Raw genomic sequence first — 27,956 nt, 5'->3', positions numbered from 1 at the left:
GTAGCTATGGAAACAAAAATGCAGACATTAATGAGCAAGGGGGAAAAAACTGGTGTTTCCTTGACAACAGAAGAAAAGCATAGCTCCATGAAACCCAAAGGAGACAATGACAGGAATAGCTTTTACCCTGATACACAACCGAAATACAAGTCCATTTCAATAACATACGCCACTAAGAAATGTGAAAGTACTCTGCCAGGAAGACACAAGTAAGAAAGAACCTCTTGGACAATGGTCATGTAAGCAATAAGTGCCAAATCCAAGACAGATCAAGTGCTTTGCAATGTGGATGTGACTAGCGCACTCCAGAGAAAGCTAGCCCTAGGCAGATAGACACTGATTCACATTCAAGTGCTGAAGAACAGTTGTTCCGTAGAGTGCATCATAGATTCTGTGTATATATAGTACCTCTTATCCCAACAAAAAATATATAAAAATTGTAAAGAAAGGTCAGTATATGACACAGGAAGGGATACAAGCAGTGTACAACTTAATTATTATCACTGAAAATTTAGCTGGCAGCCTCTCACACATTCCAAAAGTATTTTTGTTAGAGGAACTCAGAATTGTTCAAAGACAACTAAATATGAGAGGAACTGTGACAGAGGTAAATAAGAGGTCACCAGTAAGATTACAGGGCTATTTTTCAGTGGATAGTATGCAGCAAAATAGAAAATTGATATATAAAATAATGTAATGAAAATAATAAATGAAAAAGTTAATTGGCAAACCCTGATATTTAGGTAGAAACAAACCTTTTAAAAGGGGTCTTCCTCTGAACCTATTTAGCTTATACCATCAAAGCATCACTTCATAGTGGTAAGTACATCAATCAGTCCAGAATCCTAAATGGTTTTGTGTTTATAGCAATAAAGAGCTGGATACTAAGCTACAAGAATGTAGGGCTTCCTTGACAACATGTTGAGAAAAAAAACAACTACATAAAAGCTCATGGAAAAAATAAAAAAAACCATATACTTGAGCTGGCTGAATGGTGTGGTACATGGATTTAGCCATGTGAGTGGTACTGGCCTGGAAACAGTGATGTGTTTCTACAGTCCCAGATATTAATGTTTTCCTTTATTGTTTCTGACACTGATCTGAAAGTTGATTTACATGATGAATGATCCTGTCAAATTCTAGTCTCATCTTCTGCAAAGTACATTTAAGTTAATGCAGCTGTTGGTTTTTAGAACCTTTCTGAATATCATCAGCAGTTCTGAAGTTATCTGTTTTCTATGACAAACAAGAAACAGATGGAAGAATTGATATGAGTAGTCTGTGCATATGTAGAAAAAAGCTAACCTTCCCGACTTTCTGAGTTGAAGCAACTGTTCCTCTGAAAGCTTACATTGCTTTTAAGCGCATCATAATTGTAATTACTCATTTTTATGATGAGATATGCCTGAAAATACTATAGCTCATTATTCCAGCAATCTGAAAAACCTGGAAAGATTCTTCATACTCCTCCTGCAAAACATTTGTTTTGTAGAAGTCGCCGCATTAACGTCCTCCACTTTTTACCCTTTCAGCTATCAGCAAAAGAATGACTTGAGCATGGAGGAGTAAACGAAGCTCTCTTCATTCCCACCCTATCTCCAGATGTGTTAGCACTAAGTCTGGACTCACTGACCTGTTGTTTCTCTCAGTTTTAAGTTTTGTTTTGGGCTTGTGGAATATCCAGGTGACTTAATACATAGACCAGTCATTTGCCAGAACTGCTCATTCTGAATTAATACCAAAAAAATATAAACCAAGTGAAGCCCCAGATCAACCCTGTATGATGATTCAGCATTTATAACCTTACCTAAAGCACACTAAATACAATTTTGGGAAAAAAAAGATCTGTAACTTTTAATGGGAGATGGCTTGAGGTTATAAGTAGTCTACATATATGCACCTTCCTTTAGGTAAGTGTCTACATGCACAGCCCTGCTCCTGAGGTATGAAAAACATCCAAGCACTTTAAAGCAGACATTCAATTCTTAGTGAAACTCTTTGGTTGCATGCATAACCAGCTACACTTTGTTTGTGATTGCCTCAGTGTTTTCTCAGCAGCCCTTGATTCTCTTCCCTATGGGATCTATTACTTAGCCTTGTGTTTTAGTTCTTTTCCTCGTACTGGCATTTCTTTGGCAAGTAGAACCACGTTTGCTTCGAATGGAAGTGTCTCTCCCTTTTGCTGTTCAAGCACATTTTTGTCTTTAAGTTCTTTTCTCCTGGACTTTTTTGGGGGGAGGGGCTGACATACGTGAGGGTTACACTCCTGTTCGGGGTGGCAGTTCTTCCCGTCTAGCAAAAATATACAAAAACGCTATGTGAACATCAGTAGCCATTATTCATTATTGATATTAATAATTAGCTCTCCAATTAACTGGAATGCCTTCATTAATCTTGCTTTCCTGCTTTGAATAGTTTTATTACAATCAAACGTTTCCAAATTTTTAATGCTTGCTGTAAGAGATTCTGTCAACTTATAGAGCTGTGTTTTGTGGGGAAATATAACATGATAAGTACCATATCCTAAGTGTACCTTTGGTCAAATGGAAGCTACGTAGGCAATCATGTTCTGTACTCTCAAGCTTAAGAGTTCACACATACAAACACTGCTATTTGCAGTGATTGATAGAAATATTTATATAATATTTCTTCATGTGGACCAGTCCCCAGAGGAGGACTAGGTGCATTTGGACATTTCAGACATCACTTTATCTGCAGCACAGTGGCCAATACCATGGCAGAAATGATGAATGCCACAGTGGCTTTGAAATAGAAGTACTGCAGCTGACAACGTCACTGCACATAGTGTCCATGACATACAAAGTGAGCAGTATGTACCCTTCAAAGATGCTGCTTCAAGCTTTGCATTTTGTTACTACTCTTTCAAACTGGGCCGTGAAAGTTGCAATTTTTTTTTTTAAGCAAGATTTAAATGACTTATGAATAATGCACACTGTTTATCTGACCAAAAGTGTTTTCACGGAGCAGGCAGCACACAATTAACTTACAGTTCAGAGAAAGTCACACAAATGAAAAAGATAAAAACCTGTCTTTTTTTACTTATTTACACACACAAAAATCTCAGTGCCAGGAAAATCACCAGTTCTACTGAATTGATTTAAGCAATTTCAGTCAGCGTTCTACATCATGTTGTGCAATTATATTCAGAGTCTGCATGAATGCAACACTGCTGGGGGCCATACTTCTTTTCCCCCTAAACATGTGCTTTTTGAGGCCACAGACATTTCTCTAGCAAAATTTACTGGAGCTGACCTCAGCCTGCAGTTTATACACGAAGGAAAGATTCAAGCTCCTACTATGACTGGTATCCAGACCCCACTTAATACCCCATCAGCCTGTACTTCAGTGGATTAGCAGTAATATCTCCTTGACAGTTTTACCAGATAGATTTAGAAATGAAGATAATTTTTCATTCACTGTAGTGTGATTCATTGTTTAACTACCTTCTATTTGTTAAAGGTTGGAATTAGTAGCCTGACGTGCTCAAGTTCAGTCTTGCTGCTTGTATTCACACACTGAATTCTGCTGATTTGGTATTCAGCTCTGAATCCTCTGTGGCCAGGATGGGGTGAAGAACTGCCAGTGACACCATGCACTATATAGCACTATGGATATCCTCTCCTTGACATCCCGCTTTGCCTCAGTGTCCAGCTGTCTTGCTCTTTAATGGCAACAAAAGCCAAACGCACTTGGAACCCCCGTTTGATTTGGGACTCATTTGAATATTTTAAAAAATACACATCTAAAACATTACACTAAAGAATGTGTATATTCCGGGTACAAGCACACAATTTTCAGTCTAGATGCCTTCTCTCATAAATACGTGAAGAAATGCATTTAACAAGTGCCAGTCCCTTACTGCCGTGGAGCAGATGAGTCACAAAGGTTCCCTGAAATTTTCAAACTCCTGTTTTGTCTCTGTTTCATTTTTTGAGGGGTCAACAGTACGCTTGTAAATTGCTCTCACTCGTCTCACAGATCATTTCCCTGTCCTTCCCTACAGCGGTGTGTTCATATCTACTTATATTCATTCCCGCTTGTGCTAGCAATTAGATTTTAGCTTAAATACCATTTTCTTCTACTTCCCCATGGTATTACAGAGAACAATCCCTTTGTCTCCTTGCTGTCGGCCTCCTTCTGATTCAGTACTTACACCAAATGTTCAAATTGTTTTTGGTCTGATTTGGATTTGGATCAGTGAGCCTGATGCATTGCATGAGCACTGAACAGAAATGGGTTGCCAGAACATCCCTTTTCTCTTGGCTGTGTTTTGTGGAACATCCAAGGTAATAATCATGGTTTAGAACGTCCTGCCTTTCTGGCTGTGGGGTAGCTGCTCTGTCTATAGCACCATTCTGCCTGGTGCTACCAGGATTTAGCATCTTCAGAGGCAGAAATAGAGAATGCTTTGAAGACCTTTACTGTGGGACTTAGGATGCCTTTTGGAATACGGGCTCTTCTAGGTTAATCAAAATTCAGCAGCAAAAACGATAACAAAATGTTCACGCTACATAAAATAAAAGAACCTTCTTAAAATACTTAATTTACCTTTTTTATTTTAAAGGCCGAGGAGGAAATCTGACTGGGTTAAATCTATTAAGTTAAAAAAAAAAAAAAAAAACAACCACCACAACTTAGAAAAAGATAAAAGAAATAAAGTACCAGTTTTTTCATTTGTGCCTGATGGGTTTGTGTTGGTTTTTTTTTTTTTTTTAACTGTTTGCAAATCTTCAGTGTAATGGTTTGAAACCCAGTCGTGTCATTTCTTTACGCCCACACACAGAGCTGCAGTAGTGCAGACACTGTAGCAGGCAAACCATATTACCAGCATCGGCCATTAAAACTCTTCCCACACCAAGCGTGGGCTGACTTCGCCCCCTCCCCACCACCCACCCTTCAATTTTCAAATGCTTAAAAAAAAAAGAGAAGAGAAAGACACTGAAAAAAGGAAACAGGATGCTTCTTTTGTTCCAACGCTATTCCAGGGAGACCTGAACCTCTCCACCTGCCTGTGAATTGGCCACCTAAAGGTTAGCAAGTGTTTTGTTATCATTCTATATAGACAGAGATATAATTAAATTCTAGATATTATGAGATATATTTTTAAGTTATAATTGTTTTAATGTAATGGTTCTTTCACTTAGGAACGAGGAGGATTTTTTACTAAAACAGAAAGCCTTTCATTTTGGCCCCACTTCTGTTTTAAGGGGATTTAATCAGTATTTTTTCGTCATTTAGTCCAACCTTCTAAACTTTAAAAGATGGGTAAGGGTTATTATTTTTCTGTTAGAACAACCTGTTGATTACAGACTGCTGGCTGGAGGTTAACTCTTTCTTCACCAGAGAAATGCACAGGAGAAATTTGATAAAAGGATAAAAGAATGGAAATCCTCCGAGGCTTTCAGGTTTTTTTCTAAGCACTAACAATCTTATTTTTTTCACGGTGAAGTCACTCACAGTGTTACAAAACCAACAGATGGTTTAGATTTGTTTGTTTTATTTTTAAGAAAGCAGAGGCATACATTTGAAATAAAGATGTATAATAAACTAGAAAGCATTTCTTATGAGTGGAGCTGGGACGAGTAGGAACATGAGAAGCAGAATAGGAAATATTCACTGATACTAATTGCATGAAGAGCTCAAAAGGGCCAAAATTACATTTACTTATACACTAAAATTTTAGCTGACAATATTATCAATTTCAGCCTTTGGAAAGATAGAAAACCGTATATTTAACAATGATCAGAACAGGTGGAGCAATTCTAGGATGAAGGAAAGGTACTGCAGATCAAGTTCTTCTTAAAAGGTTTTAACACTGTATTCTGTGTTTATAAAAACAAATAAAACACCTGATTTAACACAGTGGAAGAAGTACCAAAATGTTCGTCCACAAGAAATAGTGCCAGACCTTCACAGTTCGATAACTGTGTTTTCTAGCTGCTTTGTACTCTTATAACAGATAAAGCAGGGCAAAACTTCAGGAACAATGATTTCTTAACGAGCAGCTACATTTCCCAAAGTCAGAATTTGAGCAAGAAATGATGAAAGATTATGAAGGTTTCAGAAGATCAGGAAATTACACATTTTAATCCTAATTCTGCATGGAACTGAGGCTCCCTACTTTGTTAATAAAGTTATAAGCAGCCTTCACACTGCTGGTAGAGCTTGCAGTCCTGTAAGATCAGACACATCCCTTAAAAACAAGTGAAAAGGTGAAGTCGGAACTTCTGTTATGAGACATTTTGAGGTATGAAGTCAAACTGAGAAAAGAATAAAGGCAGGAAGCAGTTTTAAGTAAGCAAAACAGGATTTCATCTCTGTGCTAATCAGAAGATGTATCAGTTCCATTTGCAAATTTGAATTGAGATCTAGAAAGCTCCAGCATTTGGGTGAACTCATAAACATTTATTTTCCATTAAAGAAATCGTGTTTGATGTACCTGCGTGAAATTTATTTCTGGCTCTGTAGTTCACTATTACTTTATTATATTTGTATTTAAATAGTTGCGTCTAGTCAAATAAGAGAGCTCTTCATAAACACTGACACCTTCTGCTAGCCACCAGTGGTAGTCTAGCAGTTGGAAGTGATAATTACAGTATCTGTATCTTACGCACAGATACCGTGTGCTGTTCTCGGCATTACTGTCTTCATAAAGAAAATTAATAGTTAACAATTTCTTAAGACACTTTTTTTTTTTTTAAATACTTTAAAACATGCGGTTGATAGGATCTTTGAAACACATTAGCTCGTTACTATAGGAAGCAGGCTTATTGCTGCTTCCACTTGGTCACATCTATGACTAAAATCCTGCAAGTATCTTTGACAGATGCAGGGTTTAACTGCCTGGGAAGAAGCCCTTTCCACACATTCCTGGAACTTAAAATACATGCCAATGGCATGTGGATTTATCTCTTCCGTTCCTGATTAAGACTTGAATTGAGTATGAAATGAGTTTGTAAGCACCACACACTCCCTGCTCCGTCCCTGACAGCAGGCTTATCTTTATACATAGCTAAACTAGCTATTTTGCTGTATATCGGCCAGTTGGAGTTAGCTGGGTTTCCCTGAGCAGGATAATGGTTTGAACTTAAAAGAACAGAAGTAATCTTGCATAGAGATTGAGTTAGCAACACCTACAGAGAAGCTGGTTAAAAACAGAAAACAAAAACAATTAGTGTCAAATTAATTTCAAATAGAATTAATGTAGTATAACTCTAGTCCTTCCTTACTGTTCAGCTGACAGTTCTTGTAGCCATTACAGCAATCTGTTCACTCATATACATGGGGATCATCTCACCAGTGGCATCAGTCTGATTCCAGACTCAGTTGTAGGTTTAGGAATTTCAGATCAAGGTTCCAGAGTCTCTGCTCAGCCCTGAAACCACATGACAGGGGTCAAATCCATTCAGCCCCTTGCTTTAGTTGTAACTTGCTATATTTAACTATTTCTTTTTAGACTCTCAGGATAACTAGTTTTCAAGTTTAACATTTGTAATCTGATATGCTACTGAGTGTTCAAAATAATTAGTTCTTTTACAGTTCTTGCTAGTTCCAGTATTGCTGGAATTATTAGTACTGTCTAAAATAAGCTTCCTTTTTAAGTAAGTTCACCTCAACTTAAAGCGATAATCAGACTCAGAGTGAAACAAAATATAATTGACTTCACATATGTGACAAAACTGAAGAGACGCTACTCTATAAAAAATGCCCACCATCAACTATTTGTATCACGGGATTCCTGCCAGTGTTCTTTCATAAGATGTGTAACATTTTGGCTCTGGAAGCTTGTTGGCTGTAGCAGGCAATAGTCCTGCAGACCTTGCTTCCTTGTGAGAATCCATTGCTTTAGGAATGCATCCCCCAGCAGAGCTGACTCCTGTTGCTGCACGCAGTCCCCTTTATCCATGTGGACAGAGCGGGCCTGTTATAAAGCAGTTCACAGTGTCAAGTAGTTTTCCAGAGTCACTGATTTTAAGCATTTACAGCACCATGACTAGGACCAGCAAGAAAGACAGGAAGGATGAGGCAGACATTTCTCCACTATCAAAGTTAGAGACCTATTAAAATAGAATCCAGAGAATAACTGAAAACGATCCAAACAGCATGCAAAACTCTGAGATCAATAAAGCTGTGTTAGAACTAAAGTCCATTTACATCTCCAGCATTAGCCTATTAACTGAATTACTGAAAGAAAGAGCTTCCATTAGAGTGGATATTGGACAAACAATCCAGTATTACGGTTTCACCCCTGCCCAACTCACACCAGCAGGCTGCAGCTATTTGGATTTGGTGGATGCTTACCACACTAAGTTATAAACAGATTATATGCCACATCTTCCCAAACTCAAAGTTCCTAACAAAATTTTACAGGTCAGATATGCTGACGTTGTAAAACTATTGGGCATGAATCTTAAATATTCTAGTCTGGGATTTACTCAGTCTAACAGCAGCAGAAGCAGCAGCCATTGCAGTGCACGTGTTATGAAGGTCCTTGCAGGTCACCCTGGCTGACCACTTTGAGGACTTTTAACGAAGTTAACCCACAAACAGCTTAAATTCTCAAAATGACCTTTTCATTTCTCCTGACTGTGCCCTACCCTGCTTTCACTACAGCTTTTCACAAGTTCTGGCGAGGTGTGGTGAGAATGCCCTGAACGCTTTTAACATCCTCGCAGCGTTTTGCCTGCTGGTGACCACGCTGCTGCGGGTGCCATTAGAAGCTGCTGGGATAACACCCTCACTGGGCAAGTTTAGCTTTTTGTATATAGCAAGTAGCTTCTCTCCTCCATTTCTGCCTTTTCCAACACATTTTGGGAGATATCTTTACTTTAAGGTTACAGGCAAATTATCTTTAGGGAGATAAAGAAAAATGTCTACCACTGTGCCAGCGTATTTCAGAGTACTGCCACTGAAAGCAGCGTACCAACTGCCTGTATTTCGGAGGCAGCTGCTTCTGTTTATAGGCTCCCGTGTGAATAAAGGATAAGAACAGATTGAAATGCTACTTCATTTTCTTTTGCTTCATCTCTTCCTGTTTTCTGAAGGTTGTTACTGTGACACCGATGTAAAAAAATACTTCCTACTTCTAATCTGTTTCAAGTCTTTGTCCTTGTTTCTCTCTGCTTGTATGAAGCACTGACAGACGTGAGACCTCTCTTGCTGAAATGTGGGGCTCAATAACAGGTATGTAAGCTAACATTACTTACAAACTAAAGAGGATTCCTCTTCTATATGCTGTATGATGTTATATTTAAAGTAGGGACCACTACAGCTTTAAAAAATGCAAAGATTCCTGGTAGAGCGCAGTACGTTATGGTTGAAAAGCTGCTTCTGTGTGGTAAAGAAAATAACCAAACTCTGTCTGCAGACTGTACTTGTAGACCAAGCCAGGGAACTAAGCACTGCATCTGGACTTAAGGACTATAACGCTCCTCTTAATGATGTATCAAGAAGTGACATATAAATACAGGAAATAAGCAGTTACAAGTTCATCTAATGCTGTTAACACTGATGGACAGTTGACAGTGCATTTACGTGTGCCATGCAGAAGAGAAACATCACTTGGTTGCATAATCTAAAGTTATTACAACACTGCTGATAAAATGAAGCAAGTTTTATAAGCTATATTTGGAATTAAGAAAAAAATTATACAGAAATAGGGAATGCATCGATTTAAATTGTCTTTTCCTACCAGTTAGCAGAATAAAACAGTTTCTGTTATGCTGATTTATCATATGAAACTACTCCAGTTTTGGACTCTGCAGTGTTCCAGACCTACCTGTAGTGCATACCTGAAAGCATAGCTCAAACTAGGGACAAAATAATTGCATTTAATTGAGTTTTCTTGACAAGTTTTGATAGCTTAAGAAACTAATTTTTTGAATTTTGGACATACCAAATCCTGCTCTTAGTTTTGTTTACTGGCAACGTTTCCTTATCTAAGTAGGATTGGGATTTGATTCTGGTAGTTCCATGCTACGAGCTACAAGTGGAGCTTGGACAGTTGTGTAGGAGCTGCCCAGTAACAATCTGGAGGATAACCAGCAAAGGAAGGTTTACTACTTTAAGCAAGGGTTATCTAGAAGGAGTGCAGGGGTAGAATTAATTTGAGATAAGCTATTTTTATCAACATACAAGGAAATACAGTAACTTTTTCTGTGTGTGAACAACGGATGGGAAAAAAAAACATTTTTCAGAATACGGATTATTACAGAGAATATGATTGTGCAGAATGCAAGCCACAGAAGTATATTTTGTTTGCTGTAGACTGTAGCAAACTTCCACAGCTGGTAGAAATGTATTATAAAACTCTTAAAACTATTCTGCAAGCACTTAGGTATTTCCCTCATAGAACATTACAGAACACTGAAATGAATTACAGGATTGTACTGGCTTTTTTTTTTTTTTTTTTAAGCCTCAGAAATCTTAACAGTTGGAGTGAAATTACACAGATATTCTGGTACTTGGAACTAGAGGATAAATATTAGAAACATCTTTCCATTACAAGTCCTACTAATTTACAGTCTGGCCTCAAAGTGACCATCATCTGTGCGCACACAGAAGGATGTTCAAAGAGGGATACGTTTATGACTCTGGAGCAGGCTTAATGTGAATTCCACATTTCCACACTTCTCCAGGGGAAGGTGGGGAGCACAGATACCATGATCTGTTGTGTCTGAAGTGGTTTATTTGCCACATCTTCCAGCTACATGGTATTCGCTTTTCTTCTTTGCGTCCTGTCCACAAAACATCCTTGGAAGAACCACTGCAGGCCTAGTTTGTGAATGTCAGTGACTCCTGTCATATTACGTATTATGTTTCTGTTAAGTACAGTTGCAGTTTATCTGCGCTGTGCAGATAAATCCTGCATGCTATTACACATACTACGCAGCAAGTATTAGACTTTCTCTATACAAGACCTGGTATTTCTTGCATTTGTGTCATCATAGCTCCTATCAATCAGTCAAATTTACTGTACTTAAGTGGCTATGTATGAAAGCAGCTCAGCAACCTAGAAGGAATGTGAAATGTCTATAGCCTCATTTTGCAAATTAGAGCAATCTATCCTGTAGGGTTAACCACAGTGCAGAATATGGATCATGAATTAAGTCTGCTAATAAGCCATGCTCTTGTAACATCCTTTATGAGTACAGTCAACAACTTTTATAATAAAGCGACCATGTGGGAGTGGACAAGAGAACTCCAGACTTGATAAGTTGAGTTTGATTCACAAAATTCTTGAGAAAGAAAAAAGATTTTTCCCGAAGGAAAGTCAGGGACTGCATTGCAGTCTTTTCCTTCACCTTTCCAATTCTTGCAGTAAGCCAAGCATATTAGAAAGAAATAGGAAGAAGCCCTGGATGTAAAGCATGGGTTGCCATCAGCGAGGACTTTCCAGATGTGGTGTAGAATTAGAAGAGTGTAGTAATAGGCACCAGGTATATTGGATTTTCAAGACAATTACTTACAGTTGCATTGTGAGCTATGCATAGGGATGACATAATCAAAGATATCAAAGGTAATATCCTATGGCAAAACTTTTTCATTTGCAAATGATTGGTAACTGAGAGGGTTGCTTTATCCTTCTGTTTCAATGGTGCATATATTTCAGATGCAAGGTATCTGAATTCCTAGTCTATTTATTAAGGTGCTAATTAGACGTATTGCTGAGCGTATAACCCATTGACCTTTATCTGTTCCACTTGATAGTTAATAGAAAGTTAGTTTCCCATTATTTCGTGTGATGTGAGATGCTACCATTTTCAGCTATGAAGTAGTTGGATAAAAATCCAAGAGAAGTCCTGCTATCAATTTACCAGCTCTATCAAGAGATCAAACAGTAAATGAGGAATACATGAAAACAGTTGTAATGAGTTTGACATTTCTACTTTATATGAATCACTTAGAAAATTCCCAGTAGCTAAATGCAACGGAGATTTTGTTTTGAATAATGGTAACATTCTGTGTGCCGTATGGCACTAATCCAGATTTTAAAGAACATTTTTGGGGTAAACATTTTTACTGTTTCCCAGTAATGGTTAACTATTAAAACTATATAAGGAAGGTGCTGCAACACTGCTACAGACTATACAGTAAGGCAACAAATTGCATATTTCACATTTAGACACTGATGATGTTATTTTAAGTGATTATTTTTGTGATTGTTTGCACAAGAGCAGTTATATTCATAACAAGCTATAAATACACAGTTGTGAATATAGCAGAATAATAATTTGAATAAACATTCAAAGATCACTTTCTAATTGTTACCCAAACTAGAATGAGAAGAGATTATGCTGATGTTTATTATATTTTCAAAAAAAAAAATTGTCCAGTAGCGTGTTTCAACTAGTTTGTTTCTAAGAGGGAAAAAATGGCAAGAAAAATTTTTGTTTAAAAAAAGAAATTAGTCTGGACCAGCACCAAGCCTGGATATATTTAGACAGATCTTCATAAGAATGGCTTTACTTCATCCAAAAACTATGTCTATAAAATGTTTTCAGCTGGAATTGAAAACATCTAAAAATGAACAGTATACCATCATATTCCCTTTAATTAGTCAAAGTGAATGCGGGCTACGCAAACGACAGCTTTAATTTATCCTATTATTTTGCTGTGATACCATCTTTTCTACTTTGCACATATTTATGTAAATCTCATTGGTACAACAGAACATTGGTTCAATTCTAGCCATGTCTGGTTAAACTCAGATGATTCAGCCATGCTTAATGTCCCGTGTTTGGAACGAGTTGCCCAAAGATGTGCAGTTTTACCCTCAGTGGTTTTCCAGTCCAGCCTCAGTAACACGTGGAGAGACCTCATTGTACCTCAGAGCTCACCTGGCTTTGTGCAGGCGTTTGGACTGGAGCCTGCGTTTGCAGATCTGATACTCGGATTTATTTCTAATACTTTGTGTACCTCTTGTAGGTTTTAAGTGCATTCTTCATTTCTCTTTACACTATGCAGAACTCTTTAATTCCTAGCTTAGAAATGAAAGATGAATCTATTTAGCTGGAAAATATAGTAATTATAGTCTGCATAATGCCTATATATGATTTGTTATATTATTATTATTATTTGCTAGCGTTCTCAGTCCAGTGGTTGACTTATTTATATATACTACTAATAACATGTTTTTTTTATTTAGCTATCTGAAGACTCCTACCACTTTTGTTTCCCCTTCCCTACAGATACATGAGTACCTGACAGATAACCCCTGAAATGGAGGCACAGAAACATCCTGGTCTGACAGTTGCACTAGCAGACCAGACACTTCCAACCTCTTCTCTTCAGCCTGCACAGGGTCCTTCAACTCTCAGCCAAAGCAGTGTGATTCCTCCACAGGAACCAGCACTGTCTCAACCTGTGTATCTAAAAGCCCTCACCATCCCCCTGTACCAGCCTGTCCAACCAGGATGCTTTCAGCCAAGCAGTCAGCTAGTGACTGGCAGGAGCTGTGGAAACCTAGATAGCAGTAGCATACCTCTGATCCTGAACCCACTTGTTCCTTCCGAAGGCACAGATCAGCCCCAGTCAGTGTTTCAGAAACAGCTTGGGCAAACTCTAACACTGAACATAGTGAGCACTTTACCAGTTTTATCATCACCAAATTCTTCTGTAAACGCAACTATTGGAAGCCCGGGAAAATCAAAAAATGCTGGGAAATATATCTGTAAACACTGTGGTCGAGACTGTTTGAAGCCAAGTGTCCTTGAGAAACATATTCGCTCTCACACAGGAGAGAGACCCTTCCCGTGCACCACTTGTGGTATTGCATTTAAAACTCAAAGTAATTTGTACAAACACAGAAGAACTCAAACACATGTCAACAATACCAAACTACCCTCAGACTCTGACAACACTGGCATACCGGAGCAAAATGAGAAAGCAACAGAGAGCATCACGTCACAGCAAGGCACCAAAGGACATGGTAGCAGCTATGAAGACAGGGGGATACAGATGAAACAAGTGACTCTGGAGACCGGCGTTGTAACAGACAGTAAGAAACTTAATGACCTTTCAGTGCCGGCAACAAGCAATTCATTGATGGTTTCAGAAAATCAAGAACGAACTCATCAGTCCTTTAGTTCAAAGACTGATCGGGGAGTTCCTGAAAAAGAACCTCCAAGTTTATCATCTCCAGTAGCTTTGCCAAATGATCAGTGCCAGATAAAGAAGATGCAGGAGCAAAGAACTCCAGCTGCCAATAAACACGTTCAGTTGCAAAGGCAGCATGCAACCTCATCAGAAAAACAGTGGGATTACAAGCCATTTGACTGCAAGCTAAAGAAGTGTGAGAGCACCGACTCAGGGTACCTGTCACGCTCGGATAGCACAGAACAACAGATGGCATCCTCCAGCCCGCTGCACAGTCTCTGTGAGCACAATGCTGAACTGGAAAACGAAACTGGCTTCGGCAGCTCAAGGTGCACGGCCGGAAGCAGTGCAAAGTCAGAGCCAGCTGAGAAAGCTACAGCCTTGATGCTAGAGAAAAAGAGGCTGGAAGAACACATTTCAAAACTAATTTCTCATAACAAAATCGTGGTGGATGACACTCAGTTAGACAATGTTAGGCCCAGAAAAACTGTCCTTTCTAAACAGGGAAGCATAGATCTCCCAATGCCTTATACATACAAAGACTCTTTCCATTTTGACATCAGAGCTTTTGACGCAAACAGGAAAAAGAACCTCTCTCTTTGCTCAGCAAAATCTACCTTAGCACCCCTCGAAAAATGCAAGCCAATGTTTTTTCATTCGGTCCCCACACAGTTCTCCACAACGATAGATGCTGTGCCTGTCACACGGAGCAACTCTCTGCCATTTGTGGAAGGCACAAGAACGGTGCATGACAACGCAGGCTGCTCAAAACTGCTTTCTCTTACTAAGCAGTCTGCAAATACAGGCGCTGCTAGTTTGCTGCCTAGCAACAATCTTGTTGCTAATTCAGTGGATTTTCCCAGTAGCCACCCTCGAGCTCTAGTCAGACAGACAGCAGTGGATGATTTGCCACTAAGTAACGTGGCTGATCATCCTCCTCCCTCGGAGGAGCTGCAGATGGGTGCGAAGCTTGGGGCTGGGGAAATAGTCAGCACTAAAAACAAGAAACACAGTCAAAGGAAGCTAAAGATGTTCTCGCAAGAAAAATGGCAAATGTACGGAGATGAAACCTTTAAGAAAATCTACCAAAAAATGAAAAGCAGTCAAAACAGCAGGAAAATCAAACAAAGGGGGAATAAGATCCCAGATATTGCAGGCTCCACTCCTGATTCAAAGGAATCAGTCAGCAGCACTGACATTGCTGAGGAAAAAGATGCCAGGAGCTCTGCAAGTGACAGTCTTTCCTCCCATGTGTCAACAGAATTAAACACTGTTAAATCAGAAACTGGTGCTAATGGTAACCATATTCCACACAATGCGTCCTCAGAGGAAACCACAGACAGTTTAACCTATGTAATGGAGACATCACATTCAGTAAATGCTAGTGCACATACTGCAATGAGCAAAACTTGCCAAGATCTCCGTGGCAGCGACACAGACAAATACACAGGTGGCAACAACACGTTACTAGCTCCAAGCAGTTGTGAGCGCAGGCTGCATAATACTCAGTGTCAATCAAACAGTAACAGAACGAAGGATGACTGCTTGCCAGAACTGAGTAGCAAATGGGAAGAATCAAGTCTTGGGAAAGAATCCAGTACATTTGAATCAAATTATAAAAGCACTTCAGACAATTATGAAAACCATAACAGGAATAAGGAAACTGGCCGGCATGCCCTGATGCCCCTGTGGGACCACTGCAGCAACAGAGAATCTTTAGGGAAATCCCAGAATTTGCCATCAGAAAGAAAAAAGCTGAAAGTTGAAGTGGAGAAGAAAGAAAACATTATCTCAAAGTACTGCCCTAGTCCCTGTAGTGAAAACAGCGCAGTAAATGAAGCGGACACAGCCTGTTGCACTATCACTCCATGTCTTTCCACAGCACCAGGGAAGCTCTCCAGTAAAGCAGAGGAGCAAAAGTTAAGCACAAGAATTAATGAATCATCAGGAGGTGCTGAGAACGTGGATTGTATAAAAACAACCAGAGTCCCCACTAAAGCTGTTCATTGTGGTGATGTTAACCCTCTTTCACATTCAGCAGGGATCTCAAAAGCTTCATCTGTGGGATTTTTGAGGCCTGAACTAAGGGGAAGTGATTGCGATACTTTTGCTTTGCACAACTCAACAGATAAAGATGTCAAAACATGCCTTGTGAAAACAGGAGTACCACTTCTCAGTGACAATGCTGCTAATGTATCTTCCAAAATTCATCATCTGCAATCTGGTCAGTTAACTCTAGTCCCACCGAAAAATGCCTTTTCTCCAAAATATATCCTTAAACTGCCACAAGACAAGAGAAACTCCGATCTGTCGATTCTGCTCCGATCAGAGCAGATTACACCTTGTACTTCTGTGACAGATTCCTTAACCAGCACACCCTGCTCTTCCAGCAGCAGGTCACCCTGTTCTCATTCCGATGATGTGCTTTGGTCCCCTTTAAAATTTGAAGTGAGGCAAAAAGGCAGCAAAGGAGAGCTACGATGGAATGTACATGCAAACTGGAAAACTCCAGTACTGTGCTCACCAGTCAGTTCAGAAACAGATATCTTAACAACAGTAGATAGCACCTTGTATAAGGAGGAAATTATGAGAGGGGCTTGGAAAAACAAACAGAACAAAAATAAATTAAATTATCAAAAACAAACAGAAGAGAAGTGGATGAGCATAACTACTTCATCTGCACAGATCCCAAAGAAGAAAATATGCTTTACTTCTATGTATTCGAGTAGTTTGGTCATATCGGCTGACATCAAAGAAGAAAAGAAAGTTTTACATCAACTTTGTTCAGGAGGTGACTCTTTGATGACAACATCAGGCCAAAGGGAAGCTTCTAGCAAGGAGGCAGAGTCAACAGTCACGGGATGGGACACTGGTGGAAGCCCACGCATTCTTAAGGACATGTCACCAACATCAGAGGATATGGAGCAGTCTCAGAGCTCAAGAGATAGCTCCACTTATTTGTGCCATTCCTTTGGCACGTTTTATTGCCATGCTCTCACCACTCACTGCAAAGAATCCCCAGCACTACACAGCAATAGTCTGACTTCCTACTCGGAAAGCTTTACAGTACTGAGCACCAAGAGCACCTTCCCATCACTAAATGCTGAAACTCGATTAACTTGGTGCTGTTTAACAAAAAGCCTTCCTCTGCCTGCTGAGCAGAAGGGGAATGCAGACTCTGCTTATTCCTCCATGCACACCCACGACAAGGAATCTAGCAATGAGTGCACACTGTCAAAATACGACATTTCTATTTTCAAAATGAAAAACGTTAGCAAGACTGTGGCCTATGGCTTAACAAACAAGAACTTAACAACACTGCCTTCATCCTTTTCTCAAGGACAACAGATGCAGGAGGTAAGATTAACAATCCTATTCCCTTTCTCAAAAGGGTGTAATTTGCTTACAAGGACACTTTTATTAGAAAAACAAGAGAATTAGGAAACAACGTGCTTACGGGCATCTGCAGGTATTTATGGATGCAGAATTTGTCAGTTACATCCTTACAAGATAAGTCATATATTCATCTGGTGCATAAAATATACATAATTTTGTGTGAGTAAGTATCTTTCACTTGAGAATTTCAGTAGGAATGCTGTCTAGTGAGAAGACTATAATTTCTGTTTCTCAATTTTTTCCCTTGGGGTATTTCTTTTATTCTTTTGTGGCGGTATTTATATTTCACAATTTTCATTTTAAATTATTACTTGAAATAGAGTAGGACTTATGACATAGTCAAGCTCAATATTTTACTTGGAGGTATTTAGAGTCAAAGGCAGGCTATGTACTAGATGTTTCCTTATGGTGATAGACAAACGTCAACAAAACCAAACTGCATTAATACTCTGTAAGCGTTTAAGGCCTGGAAGCTTTTTATTTTTAGGTAAGTGAAGATAGACTCGTCTGTGCAGATCCTAAACAGCTCTATAAGACTCAGCTTGTTTTTTTATATAGGAAGCAGAATGCAAAAGAACACACACTAATTCTATACAGGTCCACAAAAGGAATTGGTTGTTTAAGCTTTATAAAATCAGATGGACAAATGGTTAGAAAAACTAACACAAACATTCTAAGAAAAATGTCAGAGTAGTACTATCAACTACTATGCTATTCAGTGCGATCTAGCAAGAGCATAGATTCCTAGTACCTCAGTTAATGCAATTCACAATTTTCATGTACTTTCAATTTTTTCAATATTCTTAATAGTTATGCTCAGCAGCTCCTGGTGGTGCTTTCAAAAACACATCAGAGAAAAAGAAGAAACCAACAGTTTGCAAAAAGGAAAAACTAGCAACGAATAAACTCAAGAGGAGCCACAAACAGAAAAAAATTAAAATCCCCCCCAAATGGTAAGGAATGTGGTTTCATCTTCCCTGGACACAAACATCATTTTGCTACGATGGGTGTAATAAAGTCCACAGAAAACAGCCACCCCAAAGTTCAACCTTGTCAAAACTGGGGAAAAAATAAATCTCATAGAAAGATCTATTCCCACATTGCAGCAGTTCCACAAGGGTAAATCATCAAAATTATCAGAAGTATCAATGTATTATTTACTGTCAGTAGCAGACTTTGCTAAGCAAAAGAGACATGCACCAAAGAAGGATGATGACTGGTCAGCTGACTGTTACTGTGCTTTAGAAATGATTCTTATCTGTCTAAACTGTCAGCGCTTTGTTTTGTTTGAAGGGAGCCAAAATATTTCAGTTTTCTTCCCGTTACAGTTAAAAGCAGTGTGCAAGAACCTTTTGCCCTCAGAAGATCTACATCTTCAACTTTTACTCGCAAGAGAACGCAGAAGAAAACCCATCAAGTTTTAGCGCAAAGTTAATAAAACAAGCAGTAGCTTAAATGCTCATTCAGTTTAAATACCAAACAGGAAGAGTATGAGTATAAAGCTGTCGAGGGCACATTGTATCAAGCAGCACAGTTCCTCTGACTTTAGTGGGAGTTTGTATCAGTGGAAGATTGAGCCTCTAATCTTTCAGGGGTATGAGGTAGTAGAATGTCTGATGCATTGCTTCAATAAGAAACACATCTTGTATGCATACATCCCTCTTATTTAATTTTATGACCAGAAACAGACAGAGCTTTTCCTTCAGGACAAATCATTGCTGGTAACTTAATCACCATGTCTAACTTGGCAAATTGCACTGCAATTTTGAAAGATCATAAGAACACAAATAGAATACTCAGGTCTGTATTACCCACATTGTTCAATGGCATTCTCCTATGATTTTTTTTTTCAGTTTCTTCCCCCCCCCCCCCCCCCNGCCCTTTTCTGCTGGTCTCAGAATTGATTTGGCCATATCAAAAAAAGTACAGAGATTCAGTTGGGTACAGAGACCTGAAAGCCAGTCTATATCAGCAGCTAACTGGCCAAACTTTTAATCATGAAATGTGACATATTTTTCTTATACACCAAGCATCTAAATATCCTGTTAGATTTACTTAGCACTGTGTGTATAATGTGTGATTCTATTGATACAGGAATGGAAACTTCCAACATAATTTTGTCCCAGTCATTAAAATTAACTGAAGTAGGTGGGGTAGAAAACAAAGTAGTTTCATTATCCAGTGTGAATCTTCTAAATAATTGAAACATGTTGTTCTTCAGGGATGATAAATAGGTTGCGTGTAAGAAGTACAAGGAAGCAAAAAAATCAACAACTATGTGCTCCCAAGCGATTCTTGGGCATTTCAAGTATTTATGAGTATGCTGTTTTAAAACTCCAGCTACAGGAAAAGGATTTCTGGATCAGTTATTCCTGAATCCTTTTCTCTTAGCAAGTCAAGGACATACTGAAACCTACCATGGAGAAGTTCCATAAAATAACTGTGGGAGCATCCTGATTTTTTGAATTAACATAAACTAACGTCTCCTTCACGGAAGTAAATTCCTAAATTCCCAGGAAAGTGGCCTGATGCTGTGGCATTGTTCTTATTCTACCACGGCCAGTTTTAAATAGCACGTATTTGTTCAGCCTTTCAATGCCATTTGCAACGCAGGTACGGAGGAAGGCACATACATGGATATACTCAGCTGAGATTTAACCGACTGAACAAGAGACACTGGTTTCCAAACAGAACATTGGAGGTTTTGAAAAAGGGCTATTCATCGCAAGCCTGTAAATTTAATCAGTATAAGAAGTGCCATTCTCCTCAGTCAAAGGTACAAGGTAAGTATTTTAAGTATTTGTGAATGCATTGAATGTTTGGCTTTGAAAAGGTTGAACATGAGCAGTATCTCTGATATGTTCCTGCTTCACGTGAAGCATATCTTCTGCAAGTAAAAAGATAAACACATGATTTTCATACACATACTTAGATAAGCGAACTTGAAAATTATGAGGTCATTTAAAAAACAAATAGAACAAAATAACCTTCCTTTGGGAGCCTACACAGTTTAACATCAATATTTATCATTTTCTGAAACAAGTTTGTATGTTTGTTGTGTGAAACAAGTCTGGCGCGTTGACTTGGTTTCTATGGCTCATTAAAAATATTATTCTCCCTTGATTTAAATGAGTGGTAGTAATGAAAATATTTATGTTATGACCATCTTTGAAGCAGAGACAACATCTTGTGTTTTTTTCATAGCACATATGAATATCTATTACTCTGCAAGACATTTTTAATTGCCATTAAAAAGAGAAAAGTGAGAAAAGGTAGCTGGGAAAATGTATAAGGTTTAGGATAAAAAGTTACAGAAAGCAATAAATATGAGAAAGTTAGCTCCGTGAAATGATGGGAAATTTAGTAAGTTCTGGCACATGGGGGAATAACAGTCAAAGTAAAAGTTTATTCAAACCTTTTTTCAATAGAAAATTATCTACACCAGCAAAAGGACTCATCTTGTTCCACCTCAGACAAGCCACTTTGCATAAGGAGGAAAGAAGGGAAAAACAACTCAGGAATATTTTCCCATATTGAAAATCTTAACCACGTTACACAAAATGACAAAGAGGATAAAAAAGTAGGTATTGTACCTCATATGACTGCGTATTACAAGAGAAAAAATATACAGTGGTAATTAAAACTTGAATTTATTTAGTAATTTTAGAGTTCAAGTTGAGAGTACTTTGTTTATATCACAGATTTTGATTCAAAATGTATTAAAATTATTTTGGGGGTTAAAATGTAGTGGAAACGTACTAATTTTAGATTTTGCTTTTTAAAAGAACAATTGAACTCGCACGGTTTGGGAGGCATATTTCTCATGGTTGCTGTCAGGCTCGTTGGCACTGCTGTTGGAGGTGCCAGCACAGAGCGCCCTGTGATGAAGACAGTTATTAGCCTGTCACTGGGAAAATGGGGAGGTTGCTAAGGGACACATACACTGGAAAGCACGCGCATCCAACGTGGCATCAGGGCTTCTTCAGCCCTCTGTGTAAGTCTGCGCAGCTATGGCTTCAACACTACCAAGAGCTGTGCTAGCTAGACAGGGCTTTAGGCACATCTGTACATCCTGCAAACAATGCTGCTGTATGCAGTGTCAGCCGAGCCTCTGGGAGGAACAGTCTGTATGCTTGTCCTAATGGTTTTACTTTTCCCTAGATTAGCCACAATCAAAGACAGATGCTACTGAGCCAGATTATTTTTGTGTAGCAGGAGCACTGGTTCCTCACATGGCATAAACATTTAGGAGCCTAACTCTTATGATGTGGTTTATGAAATAGTTTTATTTCCTACACCCACCTGATGGCCTCAGCCATCACATTTCTTAAAGACTCATCCTAAAACTTTCCCCCAGTGTTGCATAAACATCTTTGAAATATGTATATATACACAAATATCTTAATGAAAAGAATGTTATCCCTACACAGTACACATGCAGCTGGAAATGTTTGACTCCCATTACCCAAAAACTATTAGCACAATTTGTCACCTAACCAAGAAAAAACACCTTAGGAAAAAATATCTGTTACTACACCTCCCTCACATACCGGGAGAAAAAAGTGTTCTCATCAAAAGAGAGAGGGATGAGTAACTTGGTATGCAGTAATGAGTGCAAATATAATCACAGTTGTATAAATAGAGGTTGACACTACCCTTAGCTACTCAGTTGATACAAGTTATTGCACAGCTAAATGCCTTCAGCTGACATAGTTGACGTTATTATCATACTCTTTCAAAGGATAGCATTGCTTTGGATCGAAAATTTTAAATGCAAATTTCTTCCCCTCCCTAATTTCTACAGGGCATTTCTGGGCAAATCAGGGAACACACAAGAATAAATTCCTCTTTTCAGAACATTACACCTCTGGAAGTACCTATGACAGCTGATTCCTTTCCATCCTCAGTTAATACAGCCATGCGGCAAGCCAGCAATGATGTGGAACTTTGCTGTTTAGCGACACAACCTCTTGTGCTTCAACGGTCAGTTCCAGGGGAGTCACAGAAGAACGTTCAGACAGACTCAATGGCATCTTCCTTTTGGTCTTGTCCTTTTGGTCTTACAGATACCATCAAAGGTGACCAATCAAATAGCACAAACTCAGAGACTACTTGCCCTCTTTCCTTACATCTAGAGGCAAGCCAGGAAAATGTACCAAATGTAGAGTTAGAGATTCAAAGTTTTGGTACATTAGATTCAGTGATTCAGGCCTCAGGAAGAGCAAACGATCAAACTGAAGAAAATACATGCTCATCTTCCAAGGAAAACCCAACTCACAATTCCCAAGCTGGATGTTTGCATTCACTGGGATCAAAAGGAGAATCTCGTCTTGAGTCAGTCTCTATGGGTAAATTATCCCATACGGAATACACAGAGCAGGAGAACTCGCAAAAAATCCTTCGCCTTCATGGAGCTGCGGACAAGAACGGAGCCCACCAGCAGACAGAGACCTATGGAAGGCCACACGAAACAGCTACATTTAAAAAGCCCTCAGTAACACTCAGGTCCCCCGAATTCAATAACTACTCAGCAACACCTTCCAAGACATACAAAAAGAGAGGTTTAGAGATGATGAGGAAACAAATCAGAGTTGAATATGATGACACTAGTAGTGATGATGAAGATAGGCTCGTTATAGAAATATAAATAGGCTGCTAGTAACATGCTTGCATGATGGCCCATTACATAAGGGAATACCAGGTATGTTTGTATTTCTGAAGCACTTTAGGATCAGAAAAGCCATTCCTCTGTGCAACATGCAGCATTCCCTTCTGAAGAGAGTCCTTTATTTCAAGGACTCAAAAAAAAAACCAACAACATTTGAAACAAAAGGGGGGAGCTGGCATCATATACTTAAATGCAAATTGTAAGCTTGCATTTATGAAGGGTTTCGAGCATTGTTAACCTTATTACCAGTCTCACATAGTGCCCAGAAGTGCTAGCTGCCAGTGGTTGCATTATTAAAAGCCTACAGTGTATTTTTGTGAACACACATAGTAACAGTAGCAGCAGCTAAGATTTCCTGGAAGGGTATGGATGTACTCCTATATACTCTTTTTTTGTAGTCACTATTTGTTCTGGGAGTGATAAACTGGCATTAAGGGGAGATACATTCCCTAAGTGTACGTGCTACTGACAGAGTCTGCAGAAACGCTGATCTTTCTCCATGTTGCACAAATGTCAACGCTTTGTTGTGACAAATGACACAAGCACGCTTTGGTTTGTGTTTCGTGCCTTTTATGCCAATATCTACTCAAATGTTTTTGATTTCTAGTTGGAAAATATGGGTGTTCACTATTAGTATTTCCTTGTGGTAAAACATCTGACAAGCTCTTAGATGTGACTGCAATGATGCTATTTTATTGACAGTAAAGAAACTATATGGCACAGCTTTTTTTTTTTTTTTAACTGTACTACAAACCCCCAGATTTACTGTTTCTGCGTAAGTGGTTCAATTTGACCAGGTGTATTCACTTACTTGATTAAACTGATATGCATTCCCCACTTCTACACTATAGTCTAATCCTATACTTAAACATTTACCAGTATTAAAACTGTGATTCATACAAAGGGTTTTATAGATAAACCTACATGGAATACTTGGAATTGCTTTTACTTTAGTGATGCACAATTAAGCTTACATAGGTCCTCCTTACAAATAGATCTAGTACACTATAGGGGAAAAAATAAATGTATATGTGAAAAAGAATGCCAAACACCCTGTGGCATCAGCTAACAGAGACAAAACCACGTGTTAAGTCCCATGCAATTACTGTATTTTCAGATGTCTCATAAACGGGACAGTTCTTGAAAACATCCATACAGAGCTTAACAGCTAGTCACAATTTACGTTCATAAATGTATTACCATTACAGAAAATAAACATAGCAATCAAAACATTACACCGATTCCTACTTCTCATGTAGGAAAAGTTAGGGAAAAAAATCTGCTCTTTCAGAACTGAGGATGAGCCATGAAACTTTTCTCCCCTTTTAAAAATGTCACAACACAGAATTAACACAGAATTTTCAATAGCATTACATAAACAATTGATGTCAAAACTGCAAGGAAAAGAATTTAGGAATATTAGTTTAAGGAAATGTGCATTTCCAGTTTCCTTCTTTACTTCTCATTTACTAAGTGCTGAGGTTATAAAATGTCACAATTTGCAGCTCAGAAATACAGTGAGCCAGTCTGTTCTCTTGCTATACCTTATTGTAAGTTTCAGTAAACATCAGTTGTACTTCCACATGCTACTCAACGAGAAGATGACATCATATCTTGCCTAACTTGGTAAGCCTTGGATTCAGAGTTCAGCAAGCACGGGTGTATATCTGAAGAATGAATGGCATCGACAGTGCTATGGCCCTGTAAATGGTGTGTTTTGTTGATGAGAGAAACAGTACAAAAATAGCATTTTATTTAGAGTGATACTGCTGAACAAGAATGATACAGCTCTAGATTGTTTTTATATTGTTACAATTTTGTCTTTATACTGCTAAATTGTTTTATCTTAATAAAAATAAAATGTGAAGACCAAAGTAACACTAATATTGTGCTAGTTACTAAGGGTAATTTATAGAATCAACTGCAGAGATGGGAGCTCAAGAATGTCACTATTCTCAGAGTATATACTGAGTGCTATGCTATCCACAGACCTTTTGCAAGCAAATCTTTTCTTAACTACAAACGTGGACATAACTAATGAGCTGCCAGTTTGTTTCTAATTGTTAGTAGAAACTCAACAGAGTAGAAGTTTACTACAGAGCCTACACACAAAACCTAACATTTTTACAAAAATACCATTACTACCAAAGTTCAAGCATATCAAATTTTAGTCATAATTGTGTTAAATTTCTCAGTCTACATCAAAACATAACAGGAGAACTGTGTTACTCTGGAAACCTCTGAGAGAGATGATTAGCAAGAAAATTGTTGACAACATCATAATTCACGAAGTTTGGTATTACAAGGACAAGAAAGATCAAAGAGAAACCTAAATCGTTCTTGCTCTGTTCAGTGTTAGTTTTCCACAAACACTGGGGAGTTTTTTAGTGAATCTTTGGTACAAAGAATATCGTGAGGTCAAAGAAATACAATAACGTTAATCAAAATTAGGAGAAGAGAGGGAAAGAAGGAAAGAAAGGAGAAGAGGAAGAAGGAAGAGATGCCAACATAAAGACTGCAGAAAACCTTGTGAGAATACATAAAACAGAAAAAGTTGCTCTTCAGTAAATACCAATGAACAGATGTGATTTAGGAGGAGAAAAACCAATCGCTCTCATTGACTTAAGATCGTGATGGGCTGCTGGCCCTAAATTAGAATAATAGATTAAGGATGTAATCTCTTCTGTCTTTTTAATTCACAGAGTATGAAATGGCCTTAAGGTAATCCAGAAAGCTTTGTGTGACAACAGTAAATATAAACAGGAAAAAAAAAAAAGCACGTTCACTATCCAAAAAGGCACTAATTGCAAACACACTATACCTAAACCTTCTGAATACAAGAAGTGTTGTTCAGATGGAGCAAGCTCAGTTCAGATGTAGAGGCTGGAAAACTGCAGTGACCTAACAGGCCCCCATAAATAACAGAGGTGTGACAAACCTTAATTTGTCATATTTAACAGATTCTGCTTCTGACTGACAAGTTGCAATACATACCTGAGATTCGGCTCAGCCAATATTTCTGTTTTAACTCTAAAGATGAAAGGAAAATGCTCCACTTTTTATGAAGGAACAAGCATATTTCTGGCCACTCCTCACTCAAAAATGTTAAGTTTCCTTAGTAATGAAGCAATTTCAATTCAGAGGAGTCACACTGATGTACGTATATATAAATAAATTAACTCAAGAAAAGAGATTCCTTGCACAGATACACCAGACAGAGCTATAGTATCAAAGTATCATGTCCTTACAGCGAAAAGTTTTCTCCAAATCTGTCCACGACCAGATTTTAGCTGCTATTTTATTGCGGTGAAGAAAACTAATATCAACCACTTGAATACTGCATCTCTTTCCTAGAACCACTGGATAGCACTAGTCTGATACAAATAGTTATGAAGTTGCAGTGAGGATGTCTATACTTCAGGTAAATTACCTAAAGAGCAAAGTCTTACATCGAGACATGAGAAATCACCGAACAATGACAGATTAGTAAGATAAAGAAGACTCATTCTTTTCCAGATAGAGCTGTAATGGCCTTATAGCCAGCTGAGTTGGAGTGTAGTAGCAGAACAGTTTTGAAATTTTATTCTGATGGGATCACTCAAAGTTACGTCTGGATTCTGAATCTGTAGAGAGAGCAGGAGAAGAAGGAAGAATATGCCTGCAGAAATACACAAGTCATAGTGTTCTCAGGAAGACTGTTAGGCAGACCTTAGAAAAGGCTATACGGCTGTTGTCACACAGGTACTTGCACAAATATGTATATTAGGAAACCACACTAACAAAAAAGCATACTTCTGGTTTCAGGTGATATAGCTTCAGACTTACTTCCATCTTCATTTTCAAACTTTCTCCGTATCTTTGTTAATAGTAGCATGGATGACAAGAATATGGGTTTTTTTTCTTCAGTTTTCAATCAGAATTTTTAGTTCTGGGCCATTCCATCCAATAACCTGACAAAGTAAAATTTCTAATGCTTCAAAGCTTTGAAAAGACTCTTAAAAATATACAGTCATTTAGAAAGTCTCCATACCTATCAAATCTGACCCAGATGCAAAGAAAACTTTTGACAATGATATTTAGAAAGCACAAGACAACACTTGTATCAAACTAGACCAGCAGCTTCCACAGTAGCTATATTCACCTCTTGCTTTTGTAAGAGTTTTCTCATTAAAATAATTTATGGATGTGTAATGAACTTGCTGTATAAAGCTTTTTCTTGCATAATGGTTAAATGATGTCTTTTAAAGTGGAATTTCTCAGTCAGTAATTTTGAAATATTCTAAAGAATTTCAGAAGTGTTGTGCAAAGAAAACTTTTATCATGTGTAAATTTCACAGCATTAAATATAGAAATTTCTTTGTCATATCACAGCTGTAGCTGGAACAAAAATGGGATGATTTTAAGCTAGATGAGAAAGAATATTTTAAACTATTTCTTGACAGCAGTAATCCCTGATATTTTAGCTCAGTATAAAGTACAACAATTTGATCTAACATTAGAACTGAAAAAAAATCACCTCTCTTTAAAAGCATTAATGGATCTGTTACGGCATATTTAACAGCATAGCAAAAGGAGGTACTGATTCTAGCACATTCTTTTTGGCCATGACAATCTTTGCAGGAGTAGGGTCTAAATCAAATACATCAGTGTGTGAAAACTGTGAGAAACGTTCTTGGTTTAAATTACAGAAGTTGGAGAGTTTGCATATCCAAATCCAAGTAGCCATGTGGCAAACAACATATTTTGGCTTTCTATGCAATACCGTACTCACAGA

At 38.3% G+C, this 27,956-nt stretch overlaps 1 protein-coding gene across 5 annotated transcripts; it reads left to right on the top strand.

Annotated features, from left to right (window-relative positions):
- Nucleotides 4,808–25,066, top strand: ZNF831 (zinc finger protein 831). Of its 5 annotated transcripts, none has more exons than XM_021416848.1 (7): nt 4,808–5,051; nt 9,155–9,204; nt 13,212–17,475; nt 18,325–18,467; nt 20,128–20,297; nt 20,943–21,094; nt 22,319–25,066. In XM_021416848.1, exons 3-7 carry the CDS (start codon nt 13,243–13,245, stop codon nt 23,159–23,161), a joined length of 5,541 nt encoding a protein of 1,846 aa, XP_021272523.1. In that variant the 5' UTR covers nt 4,808–5,051; nt 9,155–9,204; nt 13,212–13,242; the 3' UTR covers nt 23,162–25,066. The 5 variants fall into 5 exon arrangements, with proteins under 5 accessions (XP_021272523.1, XP_021272524.1, XP_021272526.1 ...); XM_021416849.1 differs by having other exon boundaries at nt 13,169–17,475; XM_021416851.1 differs by lacking the exon at nt 9,155–9,204.

The sequence above is a fragment of the Numida meleagris genome, chromosome 19, assembly GCF_002078875.1.
Source record: "Numida meleagris isolate 19003 breed g44 Domestic line chromosome 19, NumMel1.0, whole genome shotgun sequence".
NCBI classification, from domain to species: domain Eukaryota; kingdom Metazoa; phylum Chordata; class Aves; order Galliformes; family Numididae; genus Numida; species Numida meleagris.
The sequence above is the reverse complement of the archived record's forward strand: the minus strand, read 5'-3'. Positions and strand labels throughout refer to the sequence as shown.

What these genes read in the sequence shown, in the direction of transcription:
- ZNF831 (XM_021416851.1), top strand. Translation starts at nt 13,243, where the DNA reads ATGGAGGCACAGAAACATCCTGGTCTGACAGTTGCACTAGCAGACCAG. An exon ending in TCCTCAGTCAAAGGTACAAG is followed by an intron (nt 20,298 to 20,942) that starts GTAAGTATTTTA and finishes TTTTTTCAATAG; the next exon opens with AAAATTATCTACACCAGCAA. An exon ending in ATGACAAAGAGGATAAAAAA is followed by an intron (nt 21,095 to 22,318) that starts GTAGGTATTGTA and finishes TAATTTCTACAG; the next exon opens with GGCATTTCTGGGCAAATCAG.